This window comes from Moschus berezovskii, chromosome 3 (assembly GCF_049115385.1).
Source record: "Moschus berezovskii isolate FMDL1 chromosome 3, NW_MosBer_1.0, whole genome shotgun sequence".
NCBI classification, from domain to species: domain Eukaryota; kingdom Metazoa; phylum Chordata; class Mammalia; order Artiodactyla; family Moschidae; genus Moschus; species Moschus berezovskii.
The window spans coordinates 75989461-76008331 of record NC_142462.1 but is presented as its reverse complement, the minus strand read 5'-3'; the positions used below and the strand labels follow the sequence as shown (position 1 = coordinate 76008331).

At 43.1% G+C, this 18871-nt stretch overlaps 1 protein-coding gene across 1 annotated transcript in view; it reads left to right on the top strand.

Annotated features, from left to right (window-relative positions):
* Positions 1 to 654: 654 nt before the first annotated feature.
* The window catches only part of CHN2 (chimerin 2), a 333380-nt gene continuing 315163 nt past the window's right edge, over positions 655 to 18871 (top strand). Inside the window, exon 1 of the mRNA XM_055420952.2 lies at positions 655 to 1175. Coding sequence (XP_055276927.1) covers positions 1127 to 1175 — 49 coding nt within the window. The 5' untranslated portion in view covers positions 655 to 1126. The remainder of the gene's footprint in view (positions 1176 to 18871) is intronic.

The following is an 18871-nucleotide window of genomic DNA, read 5'->3' as shown; positions in this document are numbered from 1 at the left end:
GTGTGGGCCTGATGACATATCTGGAACGTCTCTATTTCTTTGAAGGCCCCTCTCAAAAGCCCAGTGGACCCGTCGAGCAGTCTGGTGGCTGGGGTACTTCAGTGCAGCCCGACTGGCTTGTGGGTGTTTTGAGGGTCTGTTAGGAAACGCACCTTCTTGCAGGGCAGGGATCCTAGGCTCCAGAGCAACAAAGGACAATTTGGAGGGGAGTGGAAGGGGCGCTCCACAGCCTCTCTGGCATCCCAGGCCCCCTTCTGCCTAGCATCGTGTCCTTAGTGACTCCGCCTTCATCCTCTGCATCCCACCCGGGGTGTCTCGCTGCTCCTTAGTCTGGCCGGGGGCGCCGCGACCCACCACCTTCCTCCCCCACGCCCCGCTCGGGGCGCCCGCAAACCCTTGGAGCAGCGCTGCGCACCGCCGCCACGCTCGCCCCGCGCCCCCCACCCCCGCGCGGCCTCTCTGGCCCCTCTGGGTCCGGCTCCCGGGCCGGTGTTCCCCCCGCCCCGCAGTCCATAGCCGCCGCCTCCAGCCCCCGTCGCAGGAGCTGTCAAGCTCGCAGCCGCTGCGCCAGCCCCGGAGCTCCCGCGTCTCCGCTCCTTCCTTTGTGTGCGCGCGAGAGGAGTTGGGGCGGAGGGGGAAGGGGGAGGTCGCTCTGTCTGTCTGTCTCCCGCTGCCTTTGCCCGGGCAGCTTGAAGTGCCGCTGGGGAGGCGGGAGCCCACGGGGAGGGTGCGGGGAGCTGGTGGAGCGACTCCGGGCCGCCCGGGAGCCCGGGTCCCAGCCGCGCGCTGGGGAGCGCGGGCCGCAGCTGGGGCTGGGCTGGAGGCGCGATTCGTCCGCTCCGGCCGCCCCTCGTCCTCCCTCCGCTCCCACCTACCCCCGACACCCGGAGAACAGCGTGCGAAGGCGCGGAGAGGGACGGAAACCACAAATAAATAGCGGCGGCAGCAGCGCGTCATCTGGCGGAGCAGGAAGTGCAGGCAGAGTCCGGAGGCTGGTGCTTTCTGCGCGTCCCCCGGACTTTGCCATGGGCTGGGGGCCGCGGAGGCTACGAGCGGCCGGGCCAGGGCAGCGGCAGCGGCGTCCGCTCCGGGGCTGAGCGAGAAGCGTCGCGCGGGGCGCACGGAGATGGCCGCGTCCAGCAACTCCAGCCTGTCCGGCTCCTCGGTGTCCTCCGGTGAGTTTCACCCCCTCGGGAGCTGCTGCCCCCCTGGGTCCCTCGCCCCCTGCCCGCGCCCCGCACTCTGGGATGGAGAGAGCCTACCTGTGGCCGTTCTGCCCGCTCTCCCGGAGTGAGGGCAGGCGGCCGCTGTGACACTTGTTTGGCTGGCCGGCACCCTTGGGCGCCCACAGCACCTTCGCGCCTGGAGTCTGACAGCGCAGAGGTGGGAGAGCGGGGGCGCCCTTGGTGTGCAGAAGTGGGGGTGTTGGGGATTTGTGGAGCAGCAGGCAAGAAGCGAGGCGAGCAGGGCGGGCTCGCACTTTCTAGCGCCGCTGAACCAGGGCTGGCGGGGTCGGGGAAGGTGAGGGTGCCGCTGGGCGCCCCGACCCTTTGGCTGTGTGGTGCCCACCCCACTGGATGCCCAGATTCAAGGCAAGGGGGAGCAAACCCTAGCTCTTCGCATACTTCATTTTCTTTGTTTGTTTCAGAAATTAGCTCCGTGGAGACGCACGCTTGGTGTATGGGCTTGAGATAGGGGTAATACAGGGATTCTGTCATTCTGGTTCTGATTGAAGTTAGGGACCGGCGGTCAAGCCCAGCCTCTGACCATTTGCCCAGTTTCAAGTGTGCGTGTGTGTGATTTTCCTCTGTGGCCTCCTAGAATACGTTTAGTAATTTTACTTTCCAGGCATACTTTTTTTTTTTTTCAAGTGTGGCTGAGCGAAGGAAGGGCTGCTTTCAGCTTTTCTATGGTTGATCAGCGGGTCTAATTGAAGAGAAGAAATCGCTAATGAATCTGAAGGAGTAGGAATCAATAGAAGCAGACCCTCTGGATTCTGAGTATGACAGGTTTCTAATCAGGATGATGCATTAGGTAGAATGCTTCTACCGCTCTGGTCATTGAAAACTTTAATGACAAACCCTAAAGGGATAGCTGACAAGACATTTACTGTAGTCTACAGTATTCAGGGGTCAAGAAGGTCTTGAAATCCTAATGGAAATGCTCAATATATTAATATTGTATTAATTTCTATTGTGTGTCTGTTTTAAATTATTTCTCCAAAAATTAAACTCAAAGAAAGAAACATTGTATTGGAGGCATTGGACAGCAAGCCAGGCATTAAGGAACCCTATCTCTAGATGTGTGACTAATTAAATCATAAATGCAAGGTGATTTGACTAAGGTGCAATTGTGACATGGAACAACGTGATTACTTGCAAGTCATCTATTATCTTTTTTGGCAGGTTTTAGTTCCAGTGAAATAACACTTCCTTTCTTGGTCATTACCAACTGATGAAAAGCACAGTGTTGTTATGTGTACAAGGTAGTCGAAGTTTCTGGTAGTAGCAGCCAATGGGGCAGAACAGTCATATCTTATTAAGAGCAGCAACAAGTTGACCGCCTGTGGTTTTAATTCTGAGAACTCAGCAAATACTACAGCTTATTTTTAGTACCCTCAAACCACTGATGCTGCTTTTCAATTCATTTTGGTTGACTAACATTGAATTTAAAATACAGTGATGTTGGCTTATGGTTAGCATATGGTTATCCCTCTTTGAAAATGGCCCACAAGATGAACTGGTGGGAGAGTGGTGATGAAGGGAAAGAAGACAAGAGAAAGGACAATAAGGCAGGATTATCATATGATTTACTGGTGTATAAATTACAGGCGCTGAATTTTCAGATCTTGATGAAATATCTCCTTAAGCTTAAGGAGCCTTATTGAAAAACCTAACTCAGCCTTAGGAAGAATACATGGGTTTGAAGCAGCACAGTATAAGCTTTCAGTTCAGTTCAGTTCAGTTCAGTCGCTCAGTCGTGTCCAACTCTTTGCGACCCCATGAATCACAGCACGCCAGGCCTCCCTGTCCATCACCAACTCCCAGATGATGTTAATTGCTTTGTAGATAGGATAGAGATGCGTGTCAAGGTTCTATTATATTTTTTGCTTTAGTTACCACTGTTTTAAATCCTAATGAAAACTGAGGGATAACAGGAAAGCTGAGATTCAAAAAGTGGGCAGGGATATGTTGTTTAATATGAATCAACCTAGCCCATGAGCTTATATTGGCTAATTCACCAATTAATCAGGCACTTTGTCTTGAAAAATATGAGAACCAGAATTCTCTTTTTAAGCACACTTACGATCATGTGGATCATGAATAATTCAGAAAACACAAGCAATTCACACCTGTGAGAAGTGTTGGGCAGGAAAGAATAGAGCTTGTTTGTGATGGCAGCTGGGTCTCAGGCAAAGGTCAGAGTCTGAGAAAAGAGGGCACTTTGTCAGTCTATTAATCACTGTTTTTTCCATAGTAGGTGGACCTACTATGTGCCAGGCCTCAGGTTGGCCTCAGCCTCAGCTTCAAGGACGTTAAGTGAGGAAAATAAGAATTCTTTAGAGCTTCCCTGGTGGCTCAGATGGTAGAGAATCTGCCTGCCATGGAGGAGAACTAGGTTCAGTCCTTCGTCAGGAAGATCTCCTGGGGAAGGAAATGGAAACCCACGCCAGTGTTCTTGCCTGCAGAATTCCATGGACAGAGGAGCCAGGTGGACTATGGTGCATGGAGTCACAAAGATTTGGACCCTTCTAAGCGACTAACACACATACCCTTCTAGCTCTGAAGCTTTGTGATATTGTCCTTGAATTTGGCTCCACCAGTGGATAAGTTGGGGTGTGTTATTTAACTTCTCCCAGCCTCAGTTTCCTCATCTAATGCTAATAATAGGAACTATTTCATAAGAATGTCATGGAGATTAAATGAGGTAGTGTGTATAGAGCATTTAGCATAGGGTGTGGCATTTAATGAATGCTCAGTGCGAATAAAGTTTGTTCCTTGGAGGAATGAAAAAATACAAGCTTTCACTGGCTTAGACTCTAGGTACAGAAGTAAGTCCAACACATATCAAATCTGCCTCTTGCATTGCATGTTGGATTTGGTCTTGAGGTTCGAGCTCCATTTATTAAGTTTCTTTAGGTTTCAGGCATAATCCCAAGTGTTTGGAATAGAAAGATGAATCAAGATCCTTTCCCTCCCCATCCAGTAGCAGAGATGGACAAACAACAATCTATATTCTATTTTGAGAAAATGAGTTATGGGGAGGAGACGGATGACCTCAGTTGTGAGGGGTCAGTAGGGGTGACTTATGACTTGGGCCTTGAAGAATGAGTGGGATGTTTTCAGAAAACAGAGAGCAGGAAAGGCATTTTAGGGAAAGGGACAATCTTAGGCAAAGGCCTGGAGATAGGGAAGTTCATAGCCTAATTTTCAACTCCCTTCTTAGGGCTATTCACCTGTTTTTTTGGTGGTCCTCTTCTCTGGACAGTTATGCTTATAGGCCCATCAACAGCCTCAATCATGGAGCTGCCAGATCACTCAAGGCTGCTGCTGTGGGAGGATTTCTTTCTGTTCAGGGAGCAGTGGGTTTGATGGTACAGCTCTGCACACCTCAGGATATATTTATTTGAGCAATTGAGCACTAAGAAGGGAACAGTTGATTCTGTAGTCTCCAGCATATGGAGAGGTGAACTCGAATAGAATACCATGGGTAAACTTCTCTTAGAGGAATAGCTGTGGGAGGTTTACGTTTGGATGGATTTGTGTGAAGAGTAAAAATCTGTTTACTCAGTATTAAGCTTAACGTTATCTGATTTTCTTGTAAATGTGTTCTTACCTGCTACTGGTGGACCACATCACCTAAGCATCTCATTTATTCTACATTATCAGCTGGGACACAACAGATGAAATAATCAGGTTAAAATTAATTTTTAAATACATTTTCTGAGAACTCTTTAGAAATTTGCTTCTGGAATATTCAATTATGTATAAAAGAAATTGCTTTGCCTTTGTTTTAATGATAACTGCTGGTAATTAAATTTCACAATCACCTAGATTGGCAGGAAGGTTTGATTACCTTTATTATTTTAAATCGGGGAGGGGGGTGCGCAGAATCCCTATCCTTAAGCTTTTAATCTAGCCTGTGGTACTTGATTATAGTCTGAAATAAACAATTGTTGATTTGCAAAATACTTTTCTTATGATCTTGAGTCAGATTTGCTTTTAGAATTGAAATAAGAACTTTTTGCGTATTAGTTATGTGATCACCAAATGGATAATTTCACAAACTAAAGAAAAAAAAATCAACCATAGGTATACATATGTCCCCTCCCTCTTGAACCTCTCTCTCATCTCCATCCCCACCACCCCACCAGGTTGTTACAGAGACCCTGTATGTATACTTATGGCTGATTCATGTTGATGTTTGGAAGAAACCAGTAAAATTCTATAAAGTAATTATCCTATAACTAAAAAATAAATAAATTTAAAAAAAGAAGAAGAAAAATCAACTCAAGTAAAGTAATAGATAAACTTTAAGATGTTTTTCAGTAACTGAACAAGGTAAAAAATTAAATATTAAAAGGATTCCTGGGATAAGAAGTTAAGATTTTGAGAATATAAATGTACTGGATTATAGAAGTGAAATTGACAGGGACTTTTGAAATTAAAATGCAAATATTAATAGAAAAAAGTAAAACTCTGTGTTATGTGCAGTCTTTGAAACTTTAATTGGGAGAAGAATATTCCTGAATGGACTGAGGGATTTATTTTTCCAGATTCTTTACAACAGTAATTCGAGCCAAGGAAATAATGCCATTTTCTGCTGTCAAACTGGTGTTGATCCTAGAAATGATAAATGGGAATTTTCATTACTTGTTATTGATGACTCCCAACCAGTGGCATATACAAGTCTTTCACATTCCTAGATTCAGAAGGCAAAACTGAACTGTAATCATGCTGCCAGGACTTATATATGTGTAATTAGAAACTCCATGGATCGAATACTGCAAAATGGGACATCTTTGTTGGAACAGAGACGTTCACGTTGAGAAGTCTTCTACACATTTAAACTTCAGAAATATTCAATTAGGTGTAAGCCAAATATCTTTACCTTTGTTTTAGTGTTAACTGCTGGTAATTTAATCTTGATTACCTAGTATGGCAGGAGGATTTGGTCACTTTTATTTTAAATCGTGCACAAAAAATTGCAATTTCAAAAACATTGCAAATTTGACAAAATTGCAAAGCTGAGAATTAATCCCCTGAGAGAAATCATTTACTGATGAAAGCAATTGTTTTGTGTTTTTTTTGCTGTTTTTCTGGTGACCTTTCCACACCTCATTTTAACTTACTAGATTCTCACTATCCTTTGTGGTACCTGAGATGAACCCAGTGATATACAATCTGAGAGGAAAGGTGGCTCTTCCTAGGCATAACAGCTTGTTTGCAGTGTTTGATAAGGGCCCACTGATCTGTGTACTTCTGCTAAAATGCCTGGTGCCTCCCCTGCTCCCACTCATCCCATGGTGAGTTTTGAATGACCTTCTTTTTGGGGGGATGCAAACCTCCAGTATTTTCCAAGGCCAGTCTATGCAGGGTTTCACTGGACAGAGTGTCCTTTGCGCTACCACCTGGGGCTTGGCCAAGTGTCTGTCCTGTTGAGGGCCGTCTGCTGCCCTGCAGGGTTCCTGTTTTCACACAGTGGTGAAGATAACCGGACTTTGGGATTGGAAAACCTGTACGTGAGCAGTGTCATCTTGGTATGGTTTGGGGAAGAGTTTTTGGCTAGAAGATCAATATTCCTGCCAAGATAGTTAGATATAGAGAAAGAGAAAGGAACCTAGTGATAGACCTAAGATTAATGGCACGCAGCTGTCACTCATCCATGAATGTATTCACATTTCATGGCTCCTGAAATATGTCATTGAATTTTCAAAATGAATGGCTCCTTCCCTCCCTTCCTCCCTTCTTTGTTCTTTCTCCCTTTTTCTTTTCTCATCTGTTTTTATGTTGGTCAGATTGCTATTTAGAGATGTTTCAGAAACCCTGCCTTTGGTCTACTTTCCTGTTAATGGTTCCCGAATCCTCCGGGCGCCTTGCTGCTTCTCTTTCCACTTGCTCAGTGGGGAAAGGAGCTGCTGTGCTGTTTCTCACATGGATTCTGGTCACAGGGTCAAGATGGACACGTCCATCTGTGGTGCAGCTTCAGGGCTGTGACAGAGCTCACTTCTCATGTGTCTCAAAGTTACTAACAAAAGCAGAGCTTTGTTGAAAGTCTCCGTGGTTAGAGGAAACCCAGGTAGGAATGTGCTGGACCCACACATAATCTGCTCTGCAAGGGCACTTGGGGTCTGAGTCTGAAGATGGAATGTGTGTACCAGGGAAGAGCCATTCACCAGATGATTGTGCAAATAACCTGCCTCTTCCTTCAATTACTAGAAGCTGAACACCTTTCTGGGGGCCAGTCTTCATATATAGTCTTTACAGTATGGCCTCGTGACAGCATGGCCTTGCTTCAGTAGTCACCCATGTCACCCGGCTTCAGCCCGTTCACAGAATCACCTTAGAAGTGTAAAGTGTTATTTTCAATCACCCAATGTCTGAGTTCCAACGGACATTCTCTAGAAAGGTGCTCAGTTACTAACCTTGTTTAAAATGTCATCATCACCACAGATCAGAGGGGACATTGTTATATACCTGAAATTGAGATATATATTACTCACATACTGTGCAGGCTACCAGTCACCCCTTGGTGGCCTGTGGAGGAGAATGCTTTGTTGAGGAAAGAGGCTGGATGCCACTGGCCTGGCAGAACTGCTAGGTCTGGAGAAACAATCAGCTCCCTTGAACTGGAGAGAGATCCCACCTTCTGAAATGTGCCTTCATTAGATGTTGTAGGAAGAGCCCTAAACGTGGAATCAGAAGATTCTGGACATTTAAACCTTTAGCTGGGGCACCTACCCTCTTAACTAAGGCTCTTAAATCCTGTCAGAACTGTTAGGCCCTTTACCAGGACTCTTAAACCATTAACCAAGGCCCTTGAACCCTTTACAAAGCTCCTAAACCCTTTACATAGGCACTTTGACCAGATATTTAACCAAAGCAACCAGCTAGCTATGTGGCCTTTGGTGAAGTTAGCTCCTTCACCTTATATGTCTCGCTGCAAACTGCAGTTGTGACAGCCTGTTGCCTGGGGTTGAGGTGAGCATCCCCAGAGGTGATAGAGCATCCCTTCCGCAGACCCGGTCAGCACACCTGCTTATTAGAGGCCAAGTATCTCTCTTTCCTCTCTCCTTCCCTTAACATCTCTGAGCCCCAGTTCTCTCGGCTGTAAATGAGAAATAGCGATATCTGATGAATTTATCCCGCAGGGTTGTCGTTGCTGATACTGTTTGGGAAAACGCTTAGTAAACTGTAAAAGCAACTGACATGACTGAGTGGCTGTTATGTGTCGTTCTATGTACATCGTCTCACATATTTCTCTGAGGTAGACGTGTATCCCATTTTGTAAACAGAGAAATAGGTTCAGCAAGGGCACAGGGCTTGGATGTGAGGTAATAGGATTGAAGCAAAGTCTTGCTTATTTTAAAGAGTGTGCTCTTCCCTTTTGAAATATGAGGAACTGGTTTGTTTCTGTCTCTGTTCACGAAAGTTGCTGACATTAGAGTTTAATGTCATGGTTGACAGAGCAAATACAGTTATATTCTTATGCTTTCTTTTGTTGCCCTCAGCAGTTATCCACACTGTCACCTCAGTCTGACCAAAGCTCATTCTCCTGAGTAATATGCATTGGGAGATGTTACCAGGTCAGTACTCTGTAGAGTGAACACCTAGGAAGCTGGGCTTGTATCTGTACTTGAGAATAGTCTTGCAAGGTGAAGGGTATATTAGGTGCTCATTGTCCTATTTTTGCAACTTTTCTAAAGGTTTGAAAATTTTCTCAGTGGAGACAAAAAGGGGCAAATAAAGGAAAAATGCTACTTAGCATTCAGTTGGTTTTCTTCACTGGCATTACAGAAGCATTGTTTTTGTGTGAGGATATAAGTCCTGTTATCATCTCATGAAGCTCCCAGATTCTGAACTGTCAGGCAGCAGAATATCTATTCCTTAGTTTATATCTTAAGTGAACATATAAAGAAGCTGAAATTACAGAAGGTGTTCAGACCACACACAATTTCTACCTGAGAATTGTTTTTTTTTTTTTTAACCCGCTGAACTGGATTGACTTAACATTTTATTGTAGGTTTGGACCAAAGACAGACTTTGGTTGTTTAGAAGATTCTGGCATTTGTATAAGGAAGAATCAGGGTAACTCCAGGAACTGCCTGCCCAGTGCCCCTCGGCTAGTTAGTGGTTGAGCTGAACTGTAGTATGGACCCATATTTCCAGAACATTCATTCTCCATCCTTCTTACTGGCTCATCCTAAACAGTAGTATCATCCTTAGAGAATTTCTTGCAGATATTTTTTTATCTAACTTTATAAGGCCATTCTATGTAATTATTTTTTTCAAAAAGGAAATCATCAAGTGCTTTGTGTTTTAATTGGGCCTTAGAACTCAAGGCTGTTGTGTCCATAGAGGCAGAGACTCAAGTGGTGTGGTGTCTGCTTTAACTATGTATAGTTATGCTGTCCAATATGGTAACCGCTAACCACATATAGCTGTTTACATTTTTTTTTAAATTCAGTTCCCCAGTTGTCCTGGGCACATTTCAGGTGCTCAGTAGTACATATGGCTAGTGGCTACCATATTAGACCATGCAGAAATGGAACATTTTCACTGTCATATAGAAGATTCTGTTGGGCAGTGGTGTCAGTAGTTCTAAGACAGGGACCTTACTAATGTAAAATTAGTTAGCTCGGGATAGAAAATTTGTTAAAATGTTCTTCTATTCTTGTGTTTGCTTCTTGTGCTACTTTGGTTGTATTTTACTAATTTTGCAAATTATTTTTTTTTTAAGTAATTTTTTCATAACTTTGAGGCAAGCTGTGGAATGACAGATGGAATATGAAGTTGGGGAAAGTAATTAAAATGTTTGTAAACCTTACTAATCCTGAAGTTTGATTTAAGCTTTTTATAAAAAAGTGGTCTGTAGTTTCCTCAATGGCAACTCCACTTCTTTTTGAGATAAACCCACAGTGAGTTGTAATATCATCCTCAAAGAGGAGAAAATGCTTTTATCCAGAAGAGGTTTGGCCCTTATAATTGTGTTTCTTCCCCCAAATAATAAATAAAATAGGAAAACTGTGAATGTGTGGACTGAGTTTGCTAGTGGCATATTTAAGATATGCTACTTAAAGGAGATTTTCTGCCAACTTGACCCACAGTAAACCATTTGCCTAGAAGTATTTTGCTTCTGCAAAAGGCCCATACAGGGCAAAGAAAACACACTGATTTTTAGAAAATAAAGTTAGCTTTTGGAATTTATTTTAACTGGGGGGAAATGTATGCAGATAAGATGCAGGAACATGACAGCTCCTACGGAAAGGAAACTGCCCTCCTTCTTGAATTTCTGTTACCATCTTCAAAGTCAACAAAAAAATGGAAAGGTGGAGGGTTATCTTTAAAATGTAAAATAACTGTCAAGAAAGAGGTGGATATTGAGATTCGGCCACTAGATTCAGAAACTGTACTAGCCAGAGACAGGTGGCGTGCATGCTTGTTCTTTATCAGCATAACTCAGATCACGAATTTTGGGCAGTATGAGTCACAGAATCACTTGGGTAATAACCTCATGTAGTTCTTTTCTCATCAGAAGCTCAGTACCTAGATTTTGTCATGTCCCATCACTGCCCTCTGTACCCTCAGTCCTGGCTGAGCACTGTCTTCTTCAAGAAAAGGAAACCTAGCCCTTTCTAGTTATTTCACATAATGCCACTCTGTCGATGTAAAGTGCATTTTCTTAAATAATTTTGCTTCTCAGGAATAAACCCTAGTGAGATCAATTAGGGGACAGAAAGTAAGCAGGAAGCAGGGAGCATGGTTTTGAGGGTAAATCTGAGGCATCTACTAGAGGGTGAGGGTTGCAACACTACCTCTAAGGGACTGATTCTCCACCTAGACCTGCGGTATCCAATATGGCAGCCACCTGGGCTATTTAGCCCTTGAAATGTGGCTAGTCTGAGATGCTCTGCAAAGTAAATACACATCAGAACTGAACAGTTTACAAAACAAAGAGAAGGTAAGATTTCTTATGAATAACTTGGTTATATTGATTATATGTTGAAATGACAACATTTTTGGATAAAGAAAATTTATTTTAAAAAATTAATTCTACCTGTTTATTGAAAATGTTTAATGTAGCTACCAGGATATTTAAAACTAAATATGTGGTTAATATTATATTTGAACCAGACAGGACTGGTCTGGACAACTTCAGTGGGAATGTTCTAGCCTTTGTCACAGAATCTACCATATAAAACCTGCTGAGTGACTGATCAGAGGCTCTCACAGTTGCCATCCTGTCCATTTTCCAGGCCAGAAACATACCCTGCCTCCCCTGACGTCCAGTTCAACCCTGATTCTCAACACCCTATTTTGGTTTAGTTCAGACATTTAAAGGTGCCCTTCATTTTTCTGGGTCTGTACAGTGATTTTGAAATGAAATGCTATTGAGAGGGACAGGTTGAGATTTTCATCCAATTCCTGTTTATATAGGTTTTGTGCTTTATTTTTTATTTTTGGTTTTTGCTTCACTATGATTCTAGACTTTACATATTTATTTGTGAGTTTTATGTATACCCCTCTTTCCAAAGAAAGCCATCAGTGTGATAAAGCTGTGAAGTTGAAAAGAGAAACTGAGAAAACAAGGAACACATTTTGTCTTGACCTGAAGCTTCTTGCCATCAGTATGCATGTGTGTATATATATACACACGTACATGATGCTGTGTGTCTGTGTGTGTGTGTGTGTGTGTGTGTGTGTGTATACACAGAAAGCAGAAGTAGATTGGGTTTCAAACAAAAGTTATTTTCAACCAAATATATAAGTTAATAATATCCATGGAAATGAAAAGTCAAACCTAGCATTACTTTTAGTAATGGAACAATTCACTTGGGATTTGGCTAATGATGTGCAAATATTAATACTCATAATTTGGCTGCTTAATATTGATTTAAGTTGTTCATTCAAATTCATTTTATTACAGAAAAATGAGCCATTTTGTTTTACAGTGTTTGTCCCTGCAGACAGTGAGATCATAAAACCATGTTTATTGGGTAACTAATACTCTTTTGCTGACTTTCTGATGCAAAGAGAACCTTATGATGACTCCTTCAGAAAGTTCTGTGAGCTCGTAAGGTTCTGGTTGGGGGCCTGGTTAATTCAAGCCAAGTGTCCTCTGGTTATCTCCCTTGTGATGTGATCAATATCTCAGGTTGAAGTTACTGTCAGTGACCTGGGCACAGAGGGTTTTGTTTACATGTGATGTTCATATGCCTGAGGGTTGAACTTTGTCCATGCGAGAGCCCTATGTTTGTTTTAAGCAAACTAACCCACATGCTTTTTTTTTTTTAAAAAAAAAAAAAAAAAGATCAAGTGAGTTCTTCTTTGGGGGGAAAAACAGTTGACAGGGGCTTTGTCAACTCTTTTGAAATAATATCAGATTCAGATTAGGAGCATAACCACAACAAATCCTTGGGAATTATGAGTGGAAGACATGATTTGGAACTAGACAATGTAATTTGTCATAAGAACATGATAATTGCCAAAATACATATTTGGTTCTATATTCTAACCCCAGGAATAACAGTAAGGGGTATTTTGTAAAAATGCACAGCACTCTTTCAGGGAAGAGATGCCCTGCAGATATCTTATTTTTCATAAATAGTGGAGTGTAAATCTGTCATTTAGGAATTCATGTAAACATGTTCCTGAGAGCATATGTAGTTTTAGCTTGTGCCTCTTTTTATAGTAATGAGTTCCATCCATTTTCTGTTCCCAGAGTGGACTTGTATTTCTTTTTATTGCTTTAAATGTAACTCTCTGAGACTTACTTCTAATGTCTATTCTTGACTTCGTGAATAAATGTGGGTTCATGTAAATCCTGAACTTCAAGGGTGCTGTGTCTTGTATCACATGCCGTCAAGTTGAAGATTCAGCCCAAACACTAGCACCAATGGCCAAACAATAGCACCAATTAGTGCTAACTTGAATTTCCATTTCCTCATCCATAAAATGGTCTAATAATACTTGTAGAATCAAATGGGAACGTGCCTGTGAAAGAAACTTGAAAACTAAAAATTTGTGAACAAAACATAAAAATCTCTGGTCTCTTGAAGTTCCCATTCTAATAGATGCTCCATTGATTGCTTTCCTGTGTGATAAGTGAGCACCCAGAATTCACGATCATCTAGTATAACTGGAAAAATCTCTTCTAATATTACCTTGCTCTCTTCAAAAGCCTTTCAGAGCCTTGCAGTGTAATCCCCACAAGTTTAGAATTTCTTCACTCAGTGTCAGGCTCCACTGTGCATCCCATGTTCCCATAGACATTTTAAATTAGCCCAGACAAAACTCTTATCCAAAGGCATGCCGTACTTTCCAGTCTAGAGGAGTGGCTCAGATCAGATTTGATGTAATAATCAGTATATGCAAATGAATATCTGTAACAGACATGCAAGTTACAAAGCACAACAGTAACTCTCATTAAAAAAAAAAAAAACTACCACTCAACTGTAGGAACATTTTATTTCCTTGCATCCTCCTGGTGCTCTTCTCCCTTCCCTCCCCTGTCTTCTTTCATTCCCTCCCTCCAAAGTAACCACTACTTTGAATTTCCTGCTTTTTATTCCCTTGGTTTTCTTCCTTTAAATTATCTTACTCCATATCACTAAAATACATGCTCCATGATGGCAGATATTTTTTGTCTGTTTTGTTCAATCTATCCCCAGTGTCTAGAACAGTGTCTGGCATGCAGTAGGCTGAGCGACTGAGTATACACACACACACTTAGGCACTCCATAAGTAGTTATTGAGTAAATGAATATATCAGTGTCCCAAGTCTATCAAAGGGATGCTGCTATGCTGCTGCTGCTGCTAAGTCACTTCAGTCGTGTCCGACTCTGTGTGACCCCATAGACGGAAGCCCACCAGGCTCCCCCATCTCTGGGATTCTCCAGGCAAGAACACTGGAGTGGGTTGCCATTTCCTTCTCCAATGTGTGAAAGTGAAAAGTGAAAGTGAAGTTGCTCAGTCGTGTCTGACCCCCAGCGACCCCACGGACTGCAGCCCACCAGGCTCCTCCATCCATGGGATTTTCTAGGCAAGAGTACTGGAGTGGCTTGCCATTGCCTTCTCCGGGATGCTGCTATAGTCCCTCCTTTATCTCTTGTATGTAAGTCAGCTCTGTAAGTGATGTAAATTTCATCATAGTTTCATATTAGCTGCATGTCTTTAATGATTTTTAGAAAATTAGTATGTTTTTAAAGTGTTAATATAGATTATTTGCATTTAGTTGCAATAGGAGATGCCCAGCAAAATTACATGGACTTTCTGAACCGGGACTTCTTTTTCAACTTGATTTGTATTTCACAAGCACTTTTCAGGACTGAATAGTGAACACTCAAGGAACATAAGTAGTGAAGCTTGAGTTCAGCAGGGAGAGCTACAAAGAAAGTTTTTTTAAAGAATAAAATATACATGCTACAACAAAAGTGAACCTTGATAATATTATATGAAGTGAAAGAATCGAGCTACAAAAGACCACATATTGGGCTTGCCTAGCAGCTCAGCAGCAAAGAATCTCCCTGCCAGTATAGGAGACAGGTTAGATCCCTGATCTGGGAAGATCCCACATGCTGGGGAGCAGCTAAGCTAAGCCCTTGTGCCACAACTATTGAGCCTGTGCTCCAGAGCCTGGGAGCTGCAAATTACTGAGCCCACGTGCCGTAACTACTGAAGCCTGCACCCTAGAGTCTGTGCTCCCATAACAAGAGAAGCCAACACACAATGAGAAGCTGGCACACTGCAACTAGAGAGTAGCCCCTGCTCGCCACAACTAGAGAAAAGCCTGCACCAGCAGCAACGACCCAGCACAGCCAAAATTAAATAAGTAAAAAACTTGGTTTAATCGTGCGTATTGTGTGATTCCACTTATATGAAATCTCCAGAATAGGCAAATCATAGAGACAGAAAGTCGATTCGTCATTTCCTTTGGCTGGGCGTGGGGATTGGAGGAGAACCAGAGCGACCGCTAATGGGTATGGGTTTCTTTGCGGGGTAATGAAGTTGTTCTAAAGTTGACTGTGATAATGGTTGCACCTGTGTGATTACACGGAAAGTCACTAAATTGTACACTTTTAAAGAGGTGGATTGTAGGGTAAATGAATTCTATCTCAATAAACCCATCATTTTGAAAAGGCCAGAAAATGATACAGTAGGCAAGATAGGGTGAAAAGACCATAAAGTACTTAAATATCGAGTCATTCCCAGATAGGATGCTTGTAATCGGATAGGAAACGTTCACTCCCTATTTCCTTATATCTTCAACAGCACACGGAGACAGCCCTCCTCTTCCTGTTTTCATTTGCACACTCATCCTTTTCTGCTGCCAGTCTTCGATCTGAAAAAGTTCTGTGGCTGGTGCACAGGGTCAGCTCTGCCTGCTCCAGCAGATGCCTTCTTCCTCTGTGCCCCCTGGAGACCATGGTGTCCTTTCTCCTCTGGCTGAAAAATGAGGAACAGCAGCAGGTCTCTGCTGATGCTGGACAAAGCAATTAATACATTTCTCATGACTAGTTAATTGGATTTTATGCAGCTTTTCAAGCCCAGGGCACAACTCTTATGCCCTCCAGTTGAAATGCAGGTCATCGGGGAACCAAGTTTCCCGCATTGCCTCTGTGAACGTGGTGCTACTGAGTGTTGCCAGTGCAGTGACGCTGCTGTTCCTGTCTCCCATGCCCCATTAGATGGGTGCCTGTGCCAGTGTTTCCAAGGGTATCGTCTGTTGGCTCTTTTGTTGTTTCTAATCAAAGAGCTGACACTCTTTGATCATGTCAGATCACAGTATTGTACTGTAAATACTGTGTTAGGAAGACTAAAATATTACACAGGTACTGCTGTCTCAGATCGTTTCATAGTGCTTATTTTCACACTGAACAAGTAAAGAAAAAAAATGCGTTTGATCTGATCCGCTCTAAAATATGAGTATTACGAATACGAAATTTTCTAGAACCACATATAGTTCAATACAGCGAATCCAATCAGTGAGCATTTTAAAAAGTCCTGCTGGGTTTAAGTGCCAGGTTGTTGTAGAAATCCTCCTTTTCACCCAAGTTGAGAGACTCCTAGAGCAAGACAAGACTTCCCGTCGATTAGAGGAAGATCTGGTGGGGAGCTTGTGGGGATAGAGCCTGGTGTCTTTGGGGAGCGGAGTCCCTGGGCAGCCACTTTCGTGGGCAGGCTTCACTCTCCAAGGGCATGCAGGAGTGTGTAGGACGACCGGTTCTGCTTTGTGGCCTGTCCTCTTTCTTCTCCCCAAGGGACAGCTCAGGTGGGTCCCCACACAAAATTCAAATAAATACCCATTCATGAGAGTGCAGAGGCAAAGCAAATCCCAAAACTAAGTCTTCCTTAGTTCTTTCTTTTAAGGTCTCATTTGCAGTATTTTCTTGGCACCCAGAGGAGGAAGTGGGTGTGGCTATAGTGGATTTGTTATTCTGTGTCCTCCCCTCAGGGAAATTTGGCTGCCCTGGGTACCCTGCAACAATGTGCGCAAAGTATGTGCCTAGTGCTGGCCTCTGCAGCTGCCCTCATGTCTCACCCCAGGTATGCGTTTACATTTTGGTCCTCCAGCTTGCTAATATCACCGGCCAAGCTTTCTCTAACAAAAGACATACTGTCCCTGGGACATGGCATGCATGTGACTTTTCTCATGCTGACACCAACATGCCTAATGCATCCACACCTCCTCACTTCCTGACTAGACCATTCCTGGGTACGAATGTTGCATGGACTAGGATGCTTCTGCAGAAAACCCCCAAAGAAGTGGGAGGTAGGGATGGTGTACACTGTAACATCTGACTGGGTCTGCTGCTCTGCAGTTCTGTGGGCCCTCCCTCTCGGTGGATGGGTTTGTCCTCAGCCGCACTCTCCTTTCGGTGTCAGGATGACAGCAGCAGTCCCTGGCATCACATCTAGAAAGAGAGAAAGGGTAATATCTTCCTACTGGTTTGATGGAAAGTGAAAACACCTGTCTCATAAGCACCCCTGCCAACAGCAGACTTTCCCTTGTCTCATTGGTCACAGATGTGTCACATGCTCTCATATGAGCCAATCACTTGCAAGAACTGGATTTCATGGTGCCCTCAGTCCAGTCATGACCCCCACTTCCTGGAACAGCCTCTCCTGGAAAAGTGAGGATGGCTGGATGGAACAGGTTTTTGTGAAGGATGTTGGAGGAACCCAGGGTGTCTGCCATAGGTATGTCGTGAATGTCCTCAGCCCTTGAAATCTCCAAAGCCACCCAGAAATACTGAGAGTCCTAAGAAACCTGGCCTTTCCTAGGCAAAGGACTTAATTATAGTCTAGTTGAGAACCCAGTTAGTGAATCTATCCATTCTGTAATAATATTCCTCCCCTGAAAAAATATATATCTGCTTCCCTTCCAAGTTAAGGTGGCTGACAGCTTGTACTGATGCATTGTTTTCACTTGTTAGTGTTTTCTGATTTGAAACATCTTATTTTATGGTTCTGAGCCATTCATTGAAAAAATGTATAGATTCTTCAGCTCTAATGAAAAGTAGGACAGTGAGGGTGGAAGGTTTTGAATCTCGACCGACTTTAACACCTCTGAGTCTGGTGTAAGTTGGAATTGTTACATTGGAAATTCAGCGAATAATAGTAGATGATTCAACCACTCCTGGTTGCTATGGTGAGGAATTTTTAAAGCTTTGATTTGTGAGAAATAGTGATCATTAGTAGCTCTTTGTTTTTAAAACAGAGAGCCCTGCAAATGGTAAAGTCTTGAGTGGAATAAATGACTGGTGCCTAATTGGAGAAAGAATCTCAGGTTATTTCCAAAGAAATGAAAACAGGCAGGGGCTTTTGGAGAGCAGATTCTTATATTTCATTTTTATGGCAGGCCAGAGTATGCAAAAATTATTGGACAAGGAATCATGTGACTCCCATCTATGCTAGTTCTGTCTTGGCTTTTACTTTCCATATGGCCTGGGGACAATTACATTATCATTTTGTAACTTTTTGATGCTCATCTGTTGAATTATTAGGTCAGACCAGATCATTTATGAAGGTCTTGAAAATCTTATGATTTTGTGACTCTGCTGATTTCCTCTTGCCAATTTTCAGTGCTTTGGTGGTGTGCCCAAATGGCCCTCCTTCCTCCCACACACACTTCACATAGCAGTTATCATTGGCCTCATTTGCTCCTGGCACCCAGTCTGTAAGATATGAAGAACTACTGGGTGCCTGTCCTGCACTCAATTTTCAGCCCTCACTCCAAGTAAGCTCAGAGACATCTCAAATGTGCTATAGGGAAGTACTATACAGACCTTTGGGAATTAGAGTGAACTCCAGGAGTTGGTGATGGACAGGGAGGCCTGGCGTGCTGTGATTCATGGGGTCGCAAAGAGTCGGACATGACTGAGCGACTGAACTGACTGAACTGAGAAATACATTTTGCGTCATAACTCAACACATACAGACACCATACTAAGTAAGCATAATTCAGTGTATACTTATCAAGCATTTACTGTGCTCTCAGTGTTAGAAATATTACAGTAGTGAACAAAATGGACAAAAATTCTGGTGCTTATGTCATTTCTGAATATGGAGAAATAGTAAGCCAAAGAAATTATATGTAGTCTGTATATTTACAAAATATATGCATCGTTATTACATATAATTTATAATTT